Here is a 14,826-nt window from a genome sequence, read left to right as displayed (position 1 = left end):
GTATGCCATTACCTACGCATTGTCAGATACCTTAAAAGTATTTGCTCGGTGTTGCTGTGTTTGTCTTTGTGTGGCTTTGCACGCTGTGTGTGTATGTGAAAGTGCATGTATGAGAGAGGAATAGTTATTGAGGGAGCTGTTAATGTAATGTAATAGTTGTGTGTTTCAGTGCTACACTGTTTGATTACAGCCTGTCTGCGTGCCTGTGTGTGTGAATTTCACAGTGCTTGATTGTTGAGTGTGTGCGTGTGATGTAGCGAGCAGGCCGTTAATGTGGTGTGTTTCAGTGATAAAGTGTTTGAATGTATTGCCATCTAGAGGCATGTAGCAGAGTCTCCACGCTCCTATAAAATCTGCCAGCGCCAGATGCTGCTATTGACAATGTGCATATGTTAACCGCTTTATAGGCCACATGCCTCACATATTTCACTGGCTTTTAAGGTAGAGAGATCTCTCATTCCTGCTCACTTAATCTGTCTCTCCCTTTTGCCACATCTATCTTTTTTTTTCTCACCCGCTTTAGCTTTCTCCCCTCTTTTTCCACTTCACTCAATCTCTCCATGTCTTACTCTTTCTCTCACCCCCCTTCCTCTGTCTCACCTTCTTTTATTTGCTTCATCAGTTATTAACTTACTCACCTCTTACTTTTTCTCTTTTAACTCTCTGCCCTACATTACTCTACTGACACATACTTTTTTTTAAATTCCACTGTCTTTTTTTCCTTTGTCTCCATTTCTCTCTCCCACCACCCGTTTCTCTTTCTATCTCTTCCCATCCTTTCCCCACCCTTTCTCGCTCTGTCCCTCCCTCCCTCTGTCTACTGAGAAGTGCTGTGATTTGCAGGAGGATTTAGCTTGTGTCTAGGTGTCTAGGGGCTTATTAATCCTATTTTGCTGTGGATGAAAAATATGTTGGCTTCCAGACATGAAAACAGTGAATACATGCATTCTGGTTCATCCTTGGTGCCAAGCTACGGTGATTTGTCTGGGTTTTCATTTGACTCAGTTTGAATCTGAGTCTTTTTGATCCCTTTGACGCTGCATTGAAGTGGGTTACCAGTTAATCTCTTTACATATGCTCGGTTATGTGAAAGCATACAGTCCTGAACAGACAATTTTAACTGCAGACTCAACTCTTGAAAGAAGTGTAATCTCCTGTGTTGTATATCCACACAAATATGTTCACACACACACTGAAAAACATCACTCTCATACCTGCTTCAAAGCGCACAGTCATAAACAAACACAAAATCAAATAGGCAATGCTACATCCTGGAGCCTGGTGCTCCCAGACTACCATGTCATCGCACGCTAGGGCCTTTTGAAACAACAGTGTGTCTCTTATCAATTAGTAAATGGTGTTCCCTCTGTATCACACACACGCATACACACTGCCCCTGTGTCTGCCAGGGTGTTGGGCTAGGTCCCACTGCCTAAAGCTACTGGCAGACATCCTGTGCCTGTGTCTGTTTGTGTATGTGATATGAAAGGGTGCATGTGTGACATAAACACACAATCTGGAAGCTTTGAATTCACCCATAAGGGACAGCTGTCTGCCTGCCAGTCTCTCTCTCTCTCTCTCAGTCTCTGCCACTTTTCTGGTGTCTGCTTACCACTGCAGAGGATGTATGTTGATATGGCAAATCCCAAGTTATGTCATCTTAGCTTGCCATTGTTTCAATGCTCCTTTTCATTCCATGTTTTAATGAGTAATGCTCTGGTTTTTATTCATGCAGGATTTGTTTGTGTAACTAATTTTGTCTCTCCCGTCTCTTGCTTTGGCTCTCTACCCGCTTTCATGTTAGCCTTTATGTATCTGCCATTTTTTTCCTTCTTAACGCCTGACCAATTATTCTGTTGTCTTCACCCAACCATGTCTTGACCCCACTATTCTTCCTCCCTGTTATCTCTTTCTCCAACCATTTCTCTCATGATGTTACCTTTTTATCTCCTATCTTTTTATATCACACACTGCTCTTTTTGTCTCTCTCAGGATTCACAGCTAGAGGCAATAGTCTATGGTCTTGAACCATACAGTCAGTACAGTCTACGAATAGAAGCTTTGAATCGGGCAGGTAGGTTGAATTTGTTGAGAAACTAATTTAAAAGATGATTTAGACCAGCTACTGAACACCCCCAATGAATCTGTCCTGTAACTTTTCAGGCAGCGTGTCCAGTCCGTGGGTGGACATTAGGACCCTGGAGGCTTCTCCAGCCGGCGTGCCTAACTTCACAGTGGAGCAGAGAGAGCAGAGAGAGCAGGGCAGGGCGTTACTGCTCAGCTGGGATCCACCACAGTCTCCAAATGGAGTCATCACGGTACATCGATACACATAAGAAAATCACTGAGCATATACCAAATAGTGCGGTCCACCTAAGATAAGATGCAATAGTAACAAGGTAGTTACAGCAATATAGCATACATAGACCCACATGTGAAAGTCCACAAGACCCCCAGAAACATGAAGCACAATATCTCAGTGTAGTTTATATGTGCACAACTTCACATATTTTTTTGGTGTATGCTACATGTGCAACCTGCAACTAAAGTCAGTGCTGTTCGCATGTCCTACTTAAACCCATATGTTTCATATTTGTCTTGAAATTTCTCTTCTTTCTCTTGTCTCCTTTTGCAGATGTATAACTTGTACAGTGAGGGGAACCTAGAGTTCAGTGGTTTGTCACGTAGTTTCCTTTTTCGGCGTTTGGAGCCATGGACCGTTTATACGCTGACTCTTGAAGCTTGTACCTCAGCAGGCTGCACACACACCCCTCCTCAGCGCATTGCCACAGCAGCAGCACCACCTGCTTCCCAGTCTCCCCCTAGGCCTCTCTTTGTTGGCTCAGACCAGGTGTCACTTACCTGGGGCCCTCCTTCTCAACCCAACGGGCCAATTAAAGAATATTTCTTACTTGGGAGGCGTTTGGAAGAAGAAGGGAGTGGGAGAAGTAAAGAAGAGGATATTGAAAGGGGGAAAGTAGGTGAAACTCTTAAAATGTCTAAATTTAGAGTCAATCTGACCAGTTGTAGGAGGGCTTGGTAGAATATACTAGAGCTCCCAGTTTATAAAATATTGTTTTATGTCCTGTTTTTTTATTGATATATATATTTAAAAAATATCACAGTTTACGAGGTTAACAATTAAAATTGCATTAATATTGTGCTACCAACAGATCCTCTTCAGAGAAGCGTCCCCACGACAGGCTGAAACCTACTCCTATACAGTATATGGTTTGCGTCCATGGACACAGTATGAGTTCAGTGTCTGTACTTATAACCCAGCTGGGCACACTTGCAGCCCTTGGGTAACAGTAATGACCAGACAAGCCCCCCCTCGTGGCTTAGCCCCCCCAACAGTGAGTCATCTCCCGGGCCGGCCTAGTGAGGTAGTGGTGTCCTGGACTCCTCCTTTGGAGCCTAATGGAGTACTTCAGTCTTACAGGATTAAGAGAAACAACGTCAGTTTCTCTTTCAGTTTTGACCCCACTGTTCTCAGCTATACAGATGAAGACCTCCTGCCTTTTTCAGCATACAGGTATTGCTTTTTTTGTTTGTTTTTTGTAGCCATACTATTTTGTAGTTTCTGGTTAACAACTTTATAAATGTGAAGACCAAACTTCATTTTATTTTGCTTTTGTCCACAGCTACTCAGTCATAGCTTGCACGTCTGAGGGATGTATCACCAGTCCTCATACAAACATCACAACTCTAGAGGCTCCTCCTGCCATAGTGGAAGCTCCCAGAGTGGACAAAATCACATTCAATAGTATGCATGTTTCCTGGAGTAAACCACTGACACAGAATGGAGAGGTGACTCAATATGTGCTGAAACTTAACAACGAACAGGTTTATCGTGGAAGAGACCTAAATACAGTGTTATCAGGCCTGCAGCCACATACATCATATACACTGGTTCTGCTGGCTTGTACTAGTGGTGGATGTACTGCCAGTCTCACAATGTCCACTTCAACAGAGGAAGCTCCTCCCACTGGCCTGTCTGCCCCGACACTTAAGGTTGTGTGTTTATCTTTGACTTGTATTTAAAACCTTTATTGCCAGCGTTTATTTTCTGCTAGCGTTGGTTATTTTCTATTTTATAAATTGAATTATTTACCAAATATTAAACACAACTGGGGAATCTGCTTGATGTGCTTTTATGTTTCATTTGAAGGTTACTGGCCCAGAGTCAGTGGAGATTAGCTGGAGACCACCAGAGCACCCTAATGGCATCATCACAGGGTACGAACTCCGCCGAGATGGAGAAGTTATCTATGTTGGCACGGAGACGCATTACCACGACTTCATACTTTTGCCAAGCGTGGAATACAATTATGTTGTCAGGGCCAACAACAGCAGAGGCGCTGTGAGCAGCACAGTAGCCACTGCAAAGACGCATCCATCAGCTCCGTCTGGTGTGGGTCTCCCAACATTAACACCTGTAGGACCAAACCAGGCAAGTCGTCGTTTATTTAGTCATTGTGAGTGAAGCTGAATCAAGATCTTGTTAATGAAAGTTTTTTATGCTGTTCTTTATCTTACTAGGTGAGAGTAGAGTGGCAACCTCCAGCCCGTCCTAATGGAGACCTAGTGAGTTACACTGTTTATCAAAGAGATCCAGTCCAGCTCAGCATCATCAGCAGTGATTTCACTCCACAAGATAGTGCCTTCTCAGAAAGACACACTATTCTTCATGGGCTGGCTCCTTACCACAGGTCAGTCAGTCTCCACGACTCTCCAACCTTTAGGCAGTAAAACACATTTATTTATTATTATAACTGTGTGTTTTTAGATCAAGTTTGACAGGTAGCTATATATGCTCAGTGTAGCTTTTGCTGGTGTTATAGTTCTTTGTTCCCCAAACTGGTTGCAGAAATGTTTCGCAACTCAGTTTGACATTTCAATGGACAATGCTAACAGTAAAACTTCAAAAATTTCCGAAACTGAGGGAATTATGTACAAGCGATTAGTCGCTACAAGGAACAGTTTCACTTGGTTTTACTTTAAAAAAATAATAATAATTTAAAATTCTAAGAATCTATTATGTTTATTTAAGTCTCTATATTATTATTTACGTTCACATGGACAATTAAGCGTACAAACCACAAAACAAAAAACGTTACAGTGTAATGTGAAATGGACAGAATCAGTGATGGTGGCTTTTCAAAGCAGGAAATCAAAAAGAAAAGAAAAGAAAGAAAGTCAACTTTTAACATTTTGACAACAGTGTGGACCTACCATTGTACTATGTATTTCTGATTAAGGGTGCATCTGCAGTTGGCTGGCTATTTCTGTGTACACATAATGTGTGTGAACCCACAGGACTCAAAACATGTGAGCTCATCAGCCTTTTCTATATGACGTCTCCATGTTAATGTTCTGTTTGTCCCCTGTTTCTGTTTTCTATTTGTGGGCAGGTATGAGGTGAGGGTGGAAGCTTGCACAGAACTAGGTTGTTCCTCCAGTGACTGGTCATCTATACTCACGCTGGAGGCTCCCCCTACTGGACAGACAGCACCACTGTTAGACCTCCAACCTGACAAAGATACCAAACTACAGACCAGCTTTCTACTCACCTGGTCCCCTCCAGCTCAGCCAAATGGTAGAATCCTGTATTATGAGGTGCACCGCAGACTGGATAGTCCCACGGCCACCCACAACAGTGATGCAGTAACAGCTGTTTACAGGAATTCCTCTACTACGTGGAAAGATAATGGACTCCACCCATACACTGTATACCAGTACCAGGTATGTTATTTGTTTTGGGTAGAAAAGGTTTGAAAGTGTTGACAGTAGACATTAGTAGCCACTAGAATCACAAACATAAAGTATCTTTTAACATTTTCAAATGATTTTTTTTAAATATAGAGGTTGAAGGCTTGATTCTGCAGAGCATGAGTGCCCTGCTTTTTGTCTTCTGCACAAGTCAGAACACACACACGCACACATAAAGCAAAAAGACCACTCTCATGCATCAACTGGTATGACATCCATATACTCGAACAATCGCAGACACACAAACACACGAGTAATCAGACAGGTGTTAAATGGAGTGGTCCATATTCATGCTGTTGTGCTCGTGCATTGGTACACTAATTGACAGGTTAGCCCTTTGGAAGCAACAATAACATTAGCATTCCTGCCTGTCAGACATATGAGCTGAGGCCAGAGAACCGGTGTAATTGATTGAGTTTGCCTGATTGTAGCACCGTCTTTATTTATGAGGGTCCTAATTTATGACATGAGGAGGGAGGGAAGGAGGAGCTTTGGGAGATGACGAGCGGGCAACAGAGCCATTAATCACTGGGCCCTCTGAGCACCCCACTTCCTGATTACCAGCCAGCCAATCGAATTAACTGTTAGCCTCCTTGGTAACAGAGCTTGTACTGGAAAGACCTTTTAATGGTGACCGCTACACGTCCCCTGAGGATTTTCCTCTGGGGAATTGGGATCTATGAACAATGCGGTGTTGAGTATTGGTGAAGTCATGTGTTTTTTGTTTGGGGTTTTTTCTGTCCACGTAAACATAAGTGAGTGTCTCAGAGTGCATAGAAACTGTAAACATTTATAGATATTTCATCTCACCATGCGTTTCTCTGTTTTTCTAAGCACTAAGTGATGTTTTCTTAGTCAGTGTATTGATCTGTCTTTCTGTACACACTGTACCACTTACCTGCTTGGTTGTTTTACTCTCTGTCTGCCCGACTTTATTTAGCTGTTATGTTGTGTCTGTTACCGGGACCTCATCCTTTCTCTCTCTGTGTTTCAGGCGTACACAAGGACAAGTCAGTTCAGTTTAGCACACCACAGCACAGAGAGAGAAATCATATTAGGCTAATTACACTGGGTCATAAGCTTCTATTGACAGCTTTATGCTTGGTTTTAATTACTGCCCGCTTTCACACAACTTAGCCCCTTCACCTCAACTAGATGCACCCGCCAAGTAGTACCGTCAGCCTATCAGAGCACAAAGTTTGATTCCGCAGTCCAGCCTTCCAATAAAAAGGCTGGAATACTATCTGGAAGTTTCCTGAAGTCGTTTGTTGCCATGGTGGCTCATTTGCTGCCACGGAAACTAACAGGGTATATTTTTATTTTTTGTGTAATAAACCAAATCATGGCCCAATGGACGAGGGGAGGACAAGAGAGGAGAGGAAGCAGTAAAAAGTCTGTAGATGATATAGGGACAAGGAGATTAGTTCTGTCTTTTAGCAGTGGATCAAGTGCAAGGTGATCTGGGCTGACTTTAGCTGTGAACTTTTTCCTCCATTCTGTCTATGTGGCACAAACTTTTTAATCAAACCACAAAAACCATGCATCTCATTGAAGCGTACACTGTGTTGCTACCAGGGTAGGGAAAAGATGGTTGTTGCTGGGTAGAAGTATTTTATTGCTGCAGTTCATAATTTCTTATGGCAGCAGTAGCAAATTTGATTTATACCATCTCAAGCAACAAGTCATGTGACAGTTCCTGCGCAGGATCTAAAAATGCTGCTAAGAAAATCCATTTAGCTGATGCTATTGCTCTTTTTTCAGCCTGTTTAAGTGTGCTTTCTTTGTTCCAAATCCAAATTTTTATAACAGTAAGAGTAAATGTGACTGGCCACAGGTAACACCGTTGCAGGAGAACATGCAATCAAGGCCATAATTAATGTACAGTAGAGAGCTAATTACTTCTCAGTTCCCCTCTGTACGCTACTAAAATTTTACAACAGCACATACATTTGTTCATTTACAGTAATAATACTTAGGAACCATTCATATTTACATATATAGATACATACATATATGCTTTAGGATTTGTATATGCAACATTTATCCAATTAAAGTTTCTTTATCTTTCAGTTCTCCAGCAGTTTCTCTTTTTTCATCAGTATCAAAGGATTTGTAACACATAAACACATAAAGTATCAGTATGATGTCAATAACCTAAATAAACATGATCTACTAGTGTGTTTCTATCTTTTTAAAAGATATTTGGACTTTCATTGCATTTTTCTACATATTTAGTGTATTGTTTTCAAATTCGGAGAACATATATCTAAATATGTTTTTTGAAAATGAAGTTTACATATGGCTGCATTTTCTAATGAGTTTGTTGATTCAGAAATATAACCACTGAGCTACACCTTTTGTGTCACTTATAATAACCATGTTTTATCTAAAAACATGCAGTTTAATTGCAAGAGGAGAGCAGCTGCCAGTCTGAAAACACTATCAGTAAAGTGTTAATTTCACATGAAAAGTTTTGATATTCTTGAGAAATCTGTTAGCAGAGCAGGTGATGAAAGCCCAGAAGTTTGCTCTAACATATATTGTGTGTCGTGGGAAATAACTACAATCTAAACATAATCTTATCTGTAGAACTAAACATATCTGTATCTATATACAAAAGGACACCAAGTTTAAATTTCTCCTGATTCCTCTGTTTGCTACCCTGCATCTTGCCCACCTTTCATCCTATCTTCCTTCCCCCCCGATCCCCAGTCGCTCCATCCTCCATTCTTCCTTCCTCTCTCCATCTTGGTCCATCTGTGCTGTCACTTAGATCAATCAGTCTGATTGATCACGGCCTAATTGACTATTATTGAGGTTAATTCAACTCGTAACACCCCTGCATGCACATGCATGCACGCAGAAATCTTGCAATCATACCCACAAACAAAAAACCCACACGCACAGACACACACTTTCAACACTAAAGCTCAGACCCATCCATCTGCCTTCTGCACTACTTCTGACAGGCTACAGATGACTTACACATGCAAATCTCCACCCTGCCTGACCCTGTGCTGTGTACACCTTCTAATTATACCCAAAACAACCACACAAATAAGATTACCCTATGGTGTGTGTGTGTGTGTGTGTGTGTGTGTGTGTGTGTGTGTGTGTGTGTGTGTGTGTGTGTGTGTGTGTGACTCCTTGATGAAGGTGAAAAGTAATTGTCATGCAGATATGTTAGTGGTGAGTTGCATGGCGAAAAGGTTTTGCTCTGACTGCTGATGGTAGTTTTGATGGATGGTCCAGTGAATTGATGCATAACTTTCTGTTGGTCTGGCGAATACTGGGTAATTAAGAAAAGTCGTCTTCATCATGAAGAGTTCATAAAATGCATCTGAAATCCTAATGTTTGGGGTACATAGTCTGTATCACATGTTCTCATTTGCTTTTATACATCAGTTATTGACTTGTGCTTGCATAATGTGCAAACTGAAAAGTTACCACATAACTGATAAATGTGCGGTCTTATCTGACAGGTGTGGGCAGTTAATTCAGCTGGTCATTCAGCCAGTCCATGGGTGAGTGGAAGAACAGGGCCTGCCCCACCTCAGGGTGTAGGACCCCCTATTTTTCTGCACGTTTCAGCAACGTCAGCTGTAGTGGACATCCACGCTCCTGCCCAACCCAATGGGATTATTAGTCTTTACAGAGTGTTCTCACTGGACCACAACAACCACACTCTGGTAAAGAGTCTTCTACTATATTCAGTAATACACTTAATAATAACTTGTCCTTGTTATGTTAACTTAAACACATTTTACCCCTCTCTGTCCTCTCCCTGTAGCTCTCAGAGGGTACATCGCATCCGCAGACACTCCACGATTTACGTCCCTATACCCAGTACTGGGTAGGAGTGGAGGCCTGTACTTGCTATCAGGTAATAATACTAAATGTAGGTTAGGCATTATACTCAGGGTCTATACAACTATACTCGGTCATTAAAGTTGAATACTATCTGGTAATATGTGGTATCTTTGTTGATAGTCTGTGCAGAGTTTGGATGTTCTCTCTCGGTCTGTGTGGGTTATCTTCAGGTCCTTCAGCTTCAGCTGCAGACCAAAGACATGCTTGGGGTTTGGTTAATAAGGGATTCTAAATTGGGTGTAGGCTTGAGTGTTTGTCTGTCTCATTGTGTTAGCCCTGCAACAGATTGGCGACCTGTCCAGGGTGTACCCTGCCTCTTGCCCTGTGACAGCTGGGATAGGTACAAGGCCCTGTTGCCAATCTGATTTAGACAACTGGAAGAAAATGGATGGGAAATATTTATGATTACCTCACCTATTGGTCAAATTTCAAATACAGATTCAAATACTTACATCTCTTTTGCTGATTGCAAGTCATTCCCGAGTATTGTAGTTGCAAGTGAGGCCATATTTTTTAACACTTTTAAAATCTCTTCTTTGTGAACCATCATCAGTGCTGTAGCCGTGGTCCGCTGAGTGAGCTCCACACTCTTGCTGCTGCCCCAGCCCACCAGCCTCCTCCTCGCCTTGTCACCGTGACCTCCCGCTCTCTTCAGATGGAATGGGATGAGCCTTTGTCGCCCAATGGACTCATCGAAAGGTAGGACGAAATCTTGAATTACATTTTGTTCTTGAAAAGTGGCGTGAGGCAACTGAAGTTGTGATGTAGCACTATATAAATAAAAATTAACCAAATGGATTTGACTTAAATAAACCTGTACTTCCTTACTTATTTGAAAAGTGCACATACAAACTAAAAGAAAGAAACCCTATCATCTTGCTTTCACTTACACTCCTTTACTCTTTGTACCCAGCTGTGAGCTTCACCTCAGATCGCCTTGCCCTCAGCCCTCCCAGCCTATACCCCTACCTTGTATTGAAGGACCAACAGAAATCAGTTTTTTTGGTAAAAAGCGGAGCTACAATGTTACAGGTGAATATAAAGAAATATCATGCACCAGTGCCACTGAAAAGTAACACATACAGTAAGAAAGAATCGTAAAATCAATGTTAGGTGATTTAAAATAATAGTTTTTATTCTGTAAGTCTTGATTATGCTGGGATAACTGTTTTGAAACGTTTTTCTGCTTTATGAGTTTTCTGTGACTAACAAACTGCGCAGGTCTCGAGCCGTACTCCACATATGAGCTCAGAGCTGCCTGCTTTAATAACATGGGCAGCACTGCCTCCAACTGGACTACTGTCCACACTCTCAGTGAAGGTAACACATTTATTACTGCTTAAGCAGTCAGTAATATCTAGTTTTAAGAATGATAAAAGCTACATTCAGATTTTCTCTTACCATCATTCTTTCTCCCTTCAGCCCCCCAGTATGTATCCCCCTTCTCAGTAGACAGTAACCTGACTGTTATTTGGCTGGACTGGACTGGGTCTTTCTCCCTGAACGGATACCTGAAGGAGTACAGTGTGACTGAGAGCCAGCTGAGGATCTATACTGGCTTCTACAGCTATCTCCATGTTCCACGCATCTCACAGAAAAGTAAGAGCAACATACAGCATACATAACACAACATGTGCACTTAGAGAAAAAAGAACTAAAGCAAGCAGTAAACTATAAATCTTGTAAAAAAAAATTTGAATACAGAATGAACAGCTTTTTGATTAGAGTAGGTATGCTGAAAAAGCTTTGAGAACTGAATAAGCTTCAATTTTAAATCTCTTTCTGTTTCAGTTTGGTCCTTTGTATGAATGTTTCTCACCCACTCTGATTTTATTTGAGTTGCATATTGTAATTAGCCCTGCAGGGGACAGAGAGCCTGGTTACCATCATCTATACATGCTTATTTTATTGTAACCCAGAGTTGTTTTCTTTTCTGTCTTTCCCTCTCTGTTCCTCTAAGCTCTGTCATTTCAGGTGACTTGTACCACAAACAGTGGCAGTGCCAGCACTCCCACCATCAGATATAGCCCAGCCACAGGCCTTGGTAACACACACATGCGCGCGCGCGCACACACACACACACACACACACACACACACACACACACACACACACACACACACATTCTTCAATGATTCAGAATCTTGTTGTCTCTCAGATTCTGATGTTGTGAAGAAAATATATATATTAAAAATACAAATAAATCTAGAAAGCTAATTTATTAATAACTTATTCATGTTGTTTTCTTTGTGCAGCTCCTCTTGACCCTGTAGACAGTGGTAAACAGGGTGTGAGCATGTCAGCCACGCCAGTCTACTCTGAACTGTGGTTCATCCTGCTGTTAGCCCTACTGGGTCTATTTTTGCTAGCCATACTGCTGGGCTTAGTGCTACAAAGGTAAATGTGATTCTTGTAAAAGGTTTAGGGCAGCCATAGCACAGAATTTATTCTTCTCTCTTGTGAAATTCAAAGTGCACTAAAATGTACAAGTTAGCATAACTTGTGCAAATAAAACACAGCACGCTTCCTGCAAACAGAATGTATTTTCTGAAACTCCCTTACAGAGCCTTGAGGAAGAATCCATCAGCCAGAGAGCGCCCTCCGCTGGTTATGCTTCAGAAGACAAGAAAAGCTGGGGGAGAGACTTACATGGTGAGAAAAGGACAGAAGATGCAGCACAAAAACATAAAACGCAATTGAGAAAGAAAAAATGACCTAAAGTTTGGAATACGTAAGAGGAAAAAGCAAAGAAGTAAATGAAAGATTTAAAAAAAAAATAGGTTAAAAGGGTTAAAAACCCAGGAACTATAAATTCAGTTTCTTAACAGGTTATCCAACTTATGGTTATCTGGGTCTGGAGTGTATCCCAGTTGTCACAGGGCAAGAGGCGGGGTCCTCACCTGAACAGGTCACCAGTGGATCACAGGGCCAGCAAAGAAATAGAACCACAGACTCTCACAGCTAAATTTGAATGACTAACAAACATGCCTGTATACCGGTAAATTTGGTCCACAGTAGGTGATTCATCCATCAACATGCACATTTTGTAAAGAAATACAGACAACAAAGAACAGATAAGCACAATACCGTATAATTGCACTTTTAAAAGTAAAAGTGCTGACCACTCTGAAAATGGTTTTGGGTTTCTTTTTTTACATACATGCAACTCACGTTTCATTGGTTGTGACTTTAGATCCAAACAACATCTGTTTCATAAAGACGACTAACAATTTTTATCCACTGCTCTGTTATTTTGGTTATTCGTTGTAATTATTTTTTACACCTTAATGTTTTCCATCATAATACTTTAATTTCTTTCTCCATTCTCTGTCAACCTTTCTTCCTTTAATTTTTGATATTTATCTTCTCTGCTTCCACTTCTTTCTGCACTTCTCTGCGTATACGCTCTGTTTCCCTGCCTCCCACTGTCTCTCTATGTATCTCCCTCTCAGAGACCCTGTCCTGAGCTGTGCTCTAAGCATCACTCCGGCTCTGTGCTCCTCCCTGATCTTCCCACAGTAAGATTATTTTCTGTTCTTGCTCTCAAAGCCTTAAATGTTTATCTTACTGTCCCCCTGCAGTTTGACACTGTAGCAGACTGTGTTGAGATCAGCAGCGTTATACTTAAAAGCTACACTGTGTACACTGAGGTATGGGATGCTTGATTTAAAAGGGATGCCTGTTTGCGTACGTCCGCCTTGCTTGTGTAAGCATGCTTTGTGTGTGTGTGTGTGTGTGTGTGTGTGTGTGTGTGCGTGCGTGCGTGTGCGTGCGTGCATGTTACACACTGTCATATGACAGTGGTTGGCTTGTTGTGGTGTGTGAAGGTCTCTTCGTCTGTCCTCAGTACAATGTTGACTTTCTTACATGTAATGAATACAATGATCATTGAAAAAAAAATTTCAGCAAAGAAGGTAAATCAGCAACTGAATATTGTGTCATAGTGTCTCTTAAGGGTTTTATGGCTCCAGCAAAATTACACTTACGGCAATTATTCAGCCATGGAAACCCACCCATGCCATGAAGCTTATGCCAATTCTTTCTGCTGATGTTAATGCCAGAGGAGGTGGGGAACTTTGCGTACTCTATCACTGAGTTGCTCCAGTTCTTTAACACTTCCACTGCAATAATAGCGCTGACAGCTTCTAATGTCTAAGAGGGAAGACATTTCACAAACTGACTTGTTGCAATGGTGGCATCCTGTTACAGTAAGATGCTGAAATTGAGAAAACTCTTAGAATAACAAATTATCTCAAAAATCTTTATAAAGGCAGATTGCAAGGTTAGGTGCCTGATTTTATACACTTCTGAAAATGGGACTGAAAGCAACCTAATTCAAAAATTAAGAGGTCTGGCACAATATTTTTGGCTATATGGTGTAATACCAACAAACTCCCATGTGTTTATTCCTCCCACAATAAACATATTCAGCTGACTTAATTTCACTCCTTGTTTTTGCTGATGTGGCTCCTAATCAAAAAGAAATCCATACCATTGAATATTAGATCTAGAAGTGTTCTCTAAGTATGTGATTTGTATAAAAGGCTTTAAACCCCCAAATCAGCCTCTGAATAAAACTCTACTCCTCAGGGTCTGACAGACACAAAGATAGTGAGCAGCAACTCACAGTTCAGCCCCATCTCTGTCCTGCGGGTTCCCAGCCAAGCAGACCTCAGCCAGGCCTACTCCCAGCATTCCTTGCACCGCAGTGTAAGTCAGCTAATTGACAGGAAGTCAATGATGATGGAGGAAGGAAGCTGGGACAACCCACTGGCACACGATTCTGGACTGGTGAGTATGGAGTTATGTTTATTATGAATTTCATTTGTTAACTACAAGTACAGAAGAGAGTAGTGATGACAGTACAAACATTTTATGCTAATTATTCACCAGCCTCCTCCTCTTTTACTATAAAGTCATAAGAATTTACAATATTATGTGTTTAAAGTTTTCATTAGTATCATTACCTAGAAAATATATGATAAGACTTTAATAAAGTTGCTTTGGGATTGTGGGTTTGACTTGCTCAATTCCTAGATGGATGCAGAATCAGTGAAATTGTACCAGAAAACAGAAATATGGGCAGCTGAAAATTGCTGTTTTCATGCTTACTTTATTGTTTCTCTGATTGTTTTCCCCTCTTCTTTGATTCAGACCTAAATTTTGCGATCTTGTGTGTTTTTT

At 41.3% G+C, this 14,826-nt stretch overlaps 1 protein-coding gene across 7 annotated transcripts in view; it reads left to right on the top strand.

Moving 5' to 3' along the window:
• ush2a (Usher syndrome 2A (autosomal recessive, mild)) overlaps positions 1-14,826 on the top strand; it is a 213,748-nt gene that overhangs the window by 196,218 nt on the left and 2,704 nt on the right. For all 7 annotated transcript variants that reach the window (XM_005915042.3, XM_042214207.1, XM_042214198.1 and 4 more), the window contains 19 exons: positions 1,993-2,074; positions 2,164-2,318; positions 2,636-2,977; positions 3,174-3,535; positions 3,645-4,014; positions 4,172-4,453; positions 4,543-4,712; positions 5,415-5,745; positions 9,255-9,461; positions 9,563-9,655; positions 10,196-10,341; positions 10,556-10,674; positions 10,864-10,962; positions 11,065-11,241; positions 11,603-11,686; positions 11,898-12,039; positions 12,207-12,294; positions 13,095-13,160; positions 14,233-14,433. In XM_005915042.3, coding sequence (XP_005915104.1) covers positions 1,993-2,074; positions 2,164-2,318; positions 2,636-2,977; positions 3,174-3,535; positions 3,645-4,014; positions 4,172-4,453; positions 4,543-4,712; positions 5,415-5,745; positions 9,255-9,461; positions 9,563-9,655; positions 10,196-10,341; positions 10,556-10,674; positions 10,864-10,962; positions 11,065-11,241; positions 11,603-11,686; positions 11,898-12,039; positions 12,207-12,294; positions 13,095-13,160; positions 14,233-14,433 — 3,516 coding nt within the window. The remainder of the gene's footprint in view (positions 1-1,992; positions 2,075-2,163; positions 2,319-2,635; positions 2,978-3,173; positions 3,536-3,644; positions 4,015-4,171; positions 4,454-4,542; positions 4,713-5,414; positions 5,746-9,254; positions 9,462-9,562; positions 9,656-10,195; positions 10,342-10,555; positions 10,675-10,863; positions 10,963-11,064; positions 11,242-11,602; positions 11,687-11,897; positions 12,040-12,206; positions 12,295-13,094; positions 13,161-14,232; positions 14,434-14,826) is intronic.

This window comes from Haplochromis burtoni, unplaced genomic scaffold (assembly GCF_018398535.1).
Source record: "Haplochromis burtoni strain Fernald_Lab_line unplaced genomic scaffold, NCSU_Asbu1 Contig_11, whole genome shotgun sequence".
Lineage (NCBI taxonomy): Eukaryota > Metazoa > Chordata > Actinopteri > Cichliformes > Cichlidae > Haplochromis > Haplochromis burtoni.
This window is presented reverse-complemented; position numbering and strand designations above follow the sequence as displayed.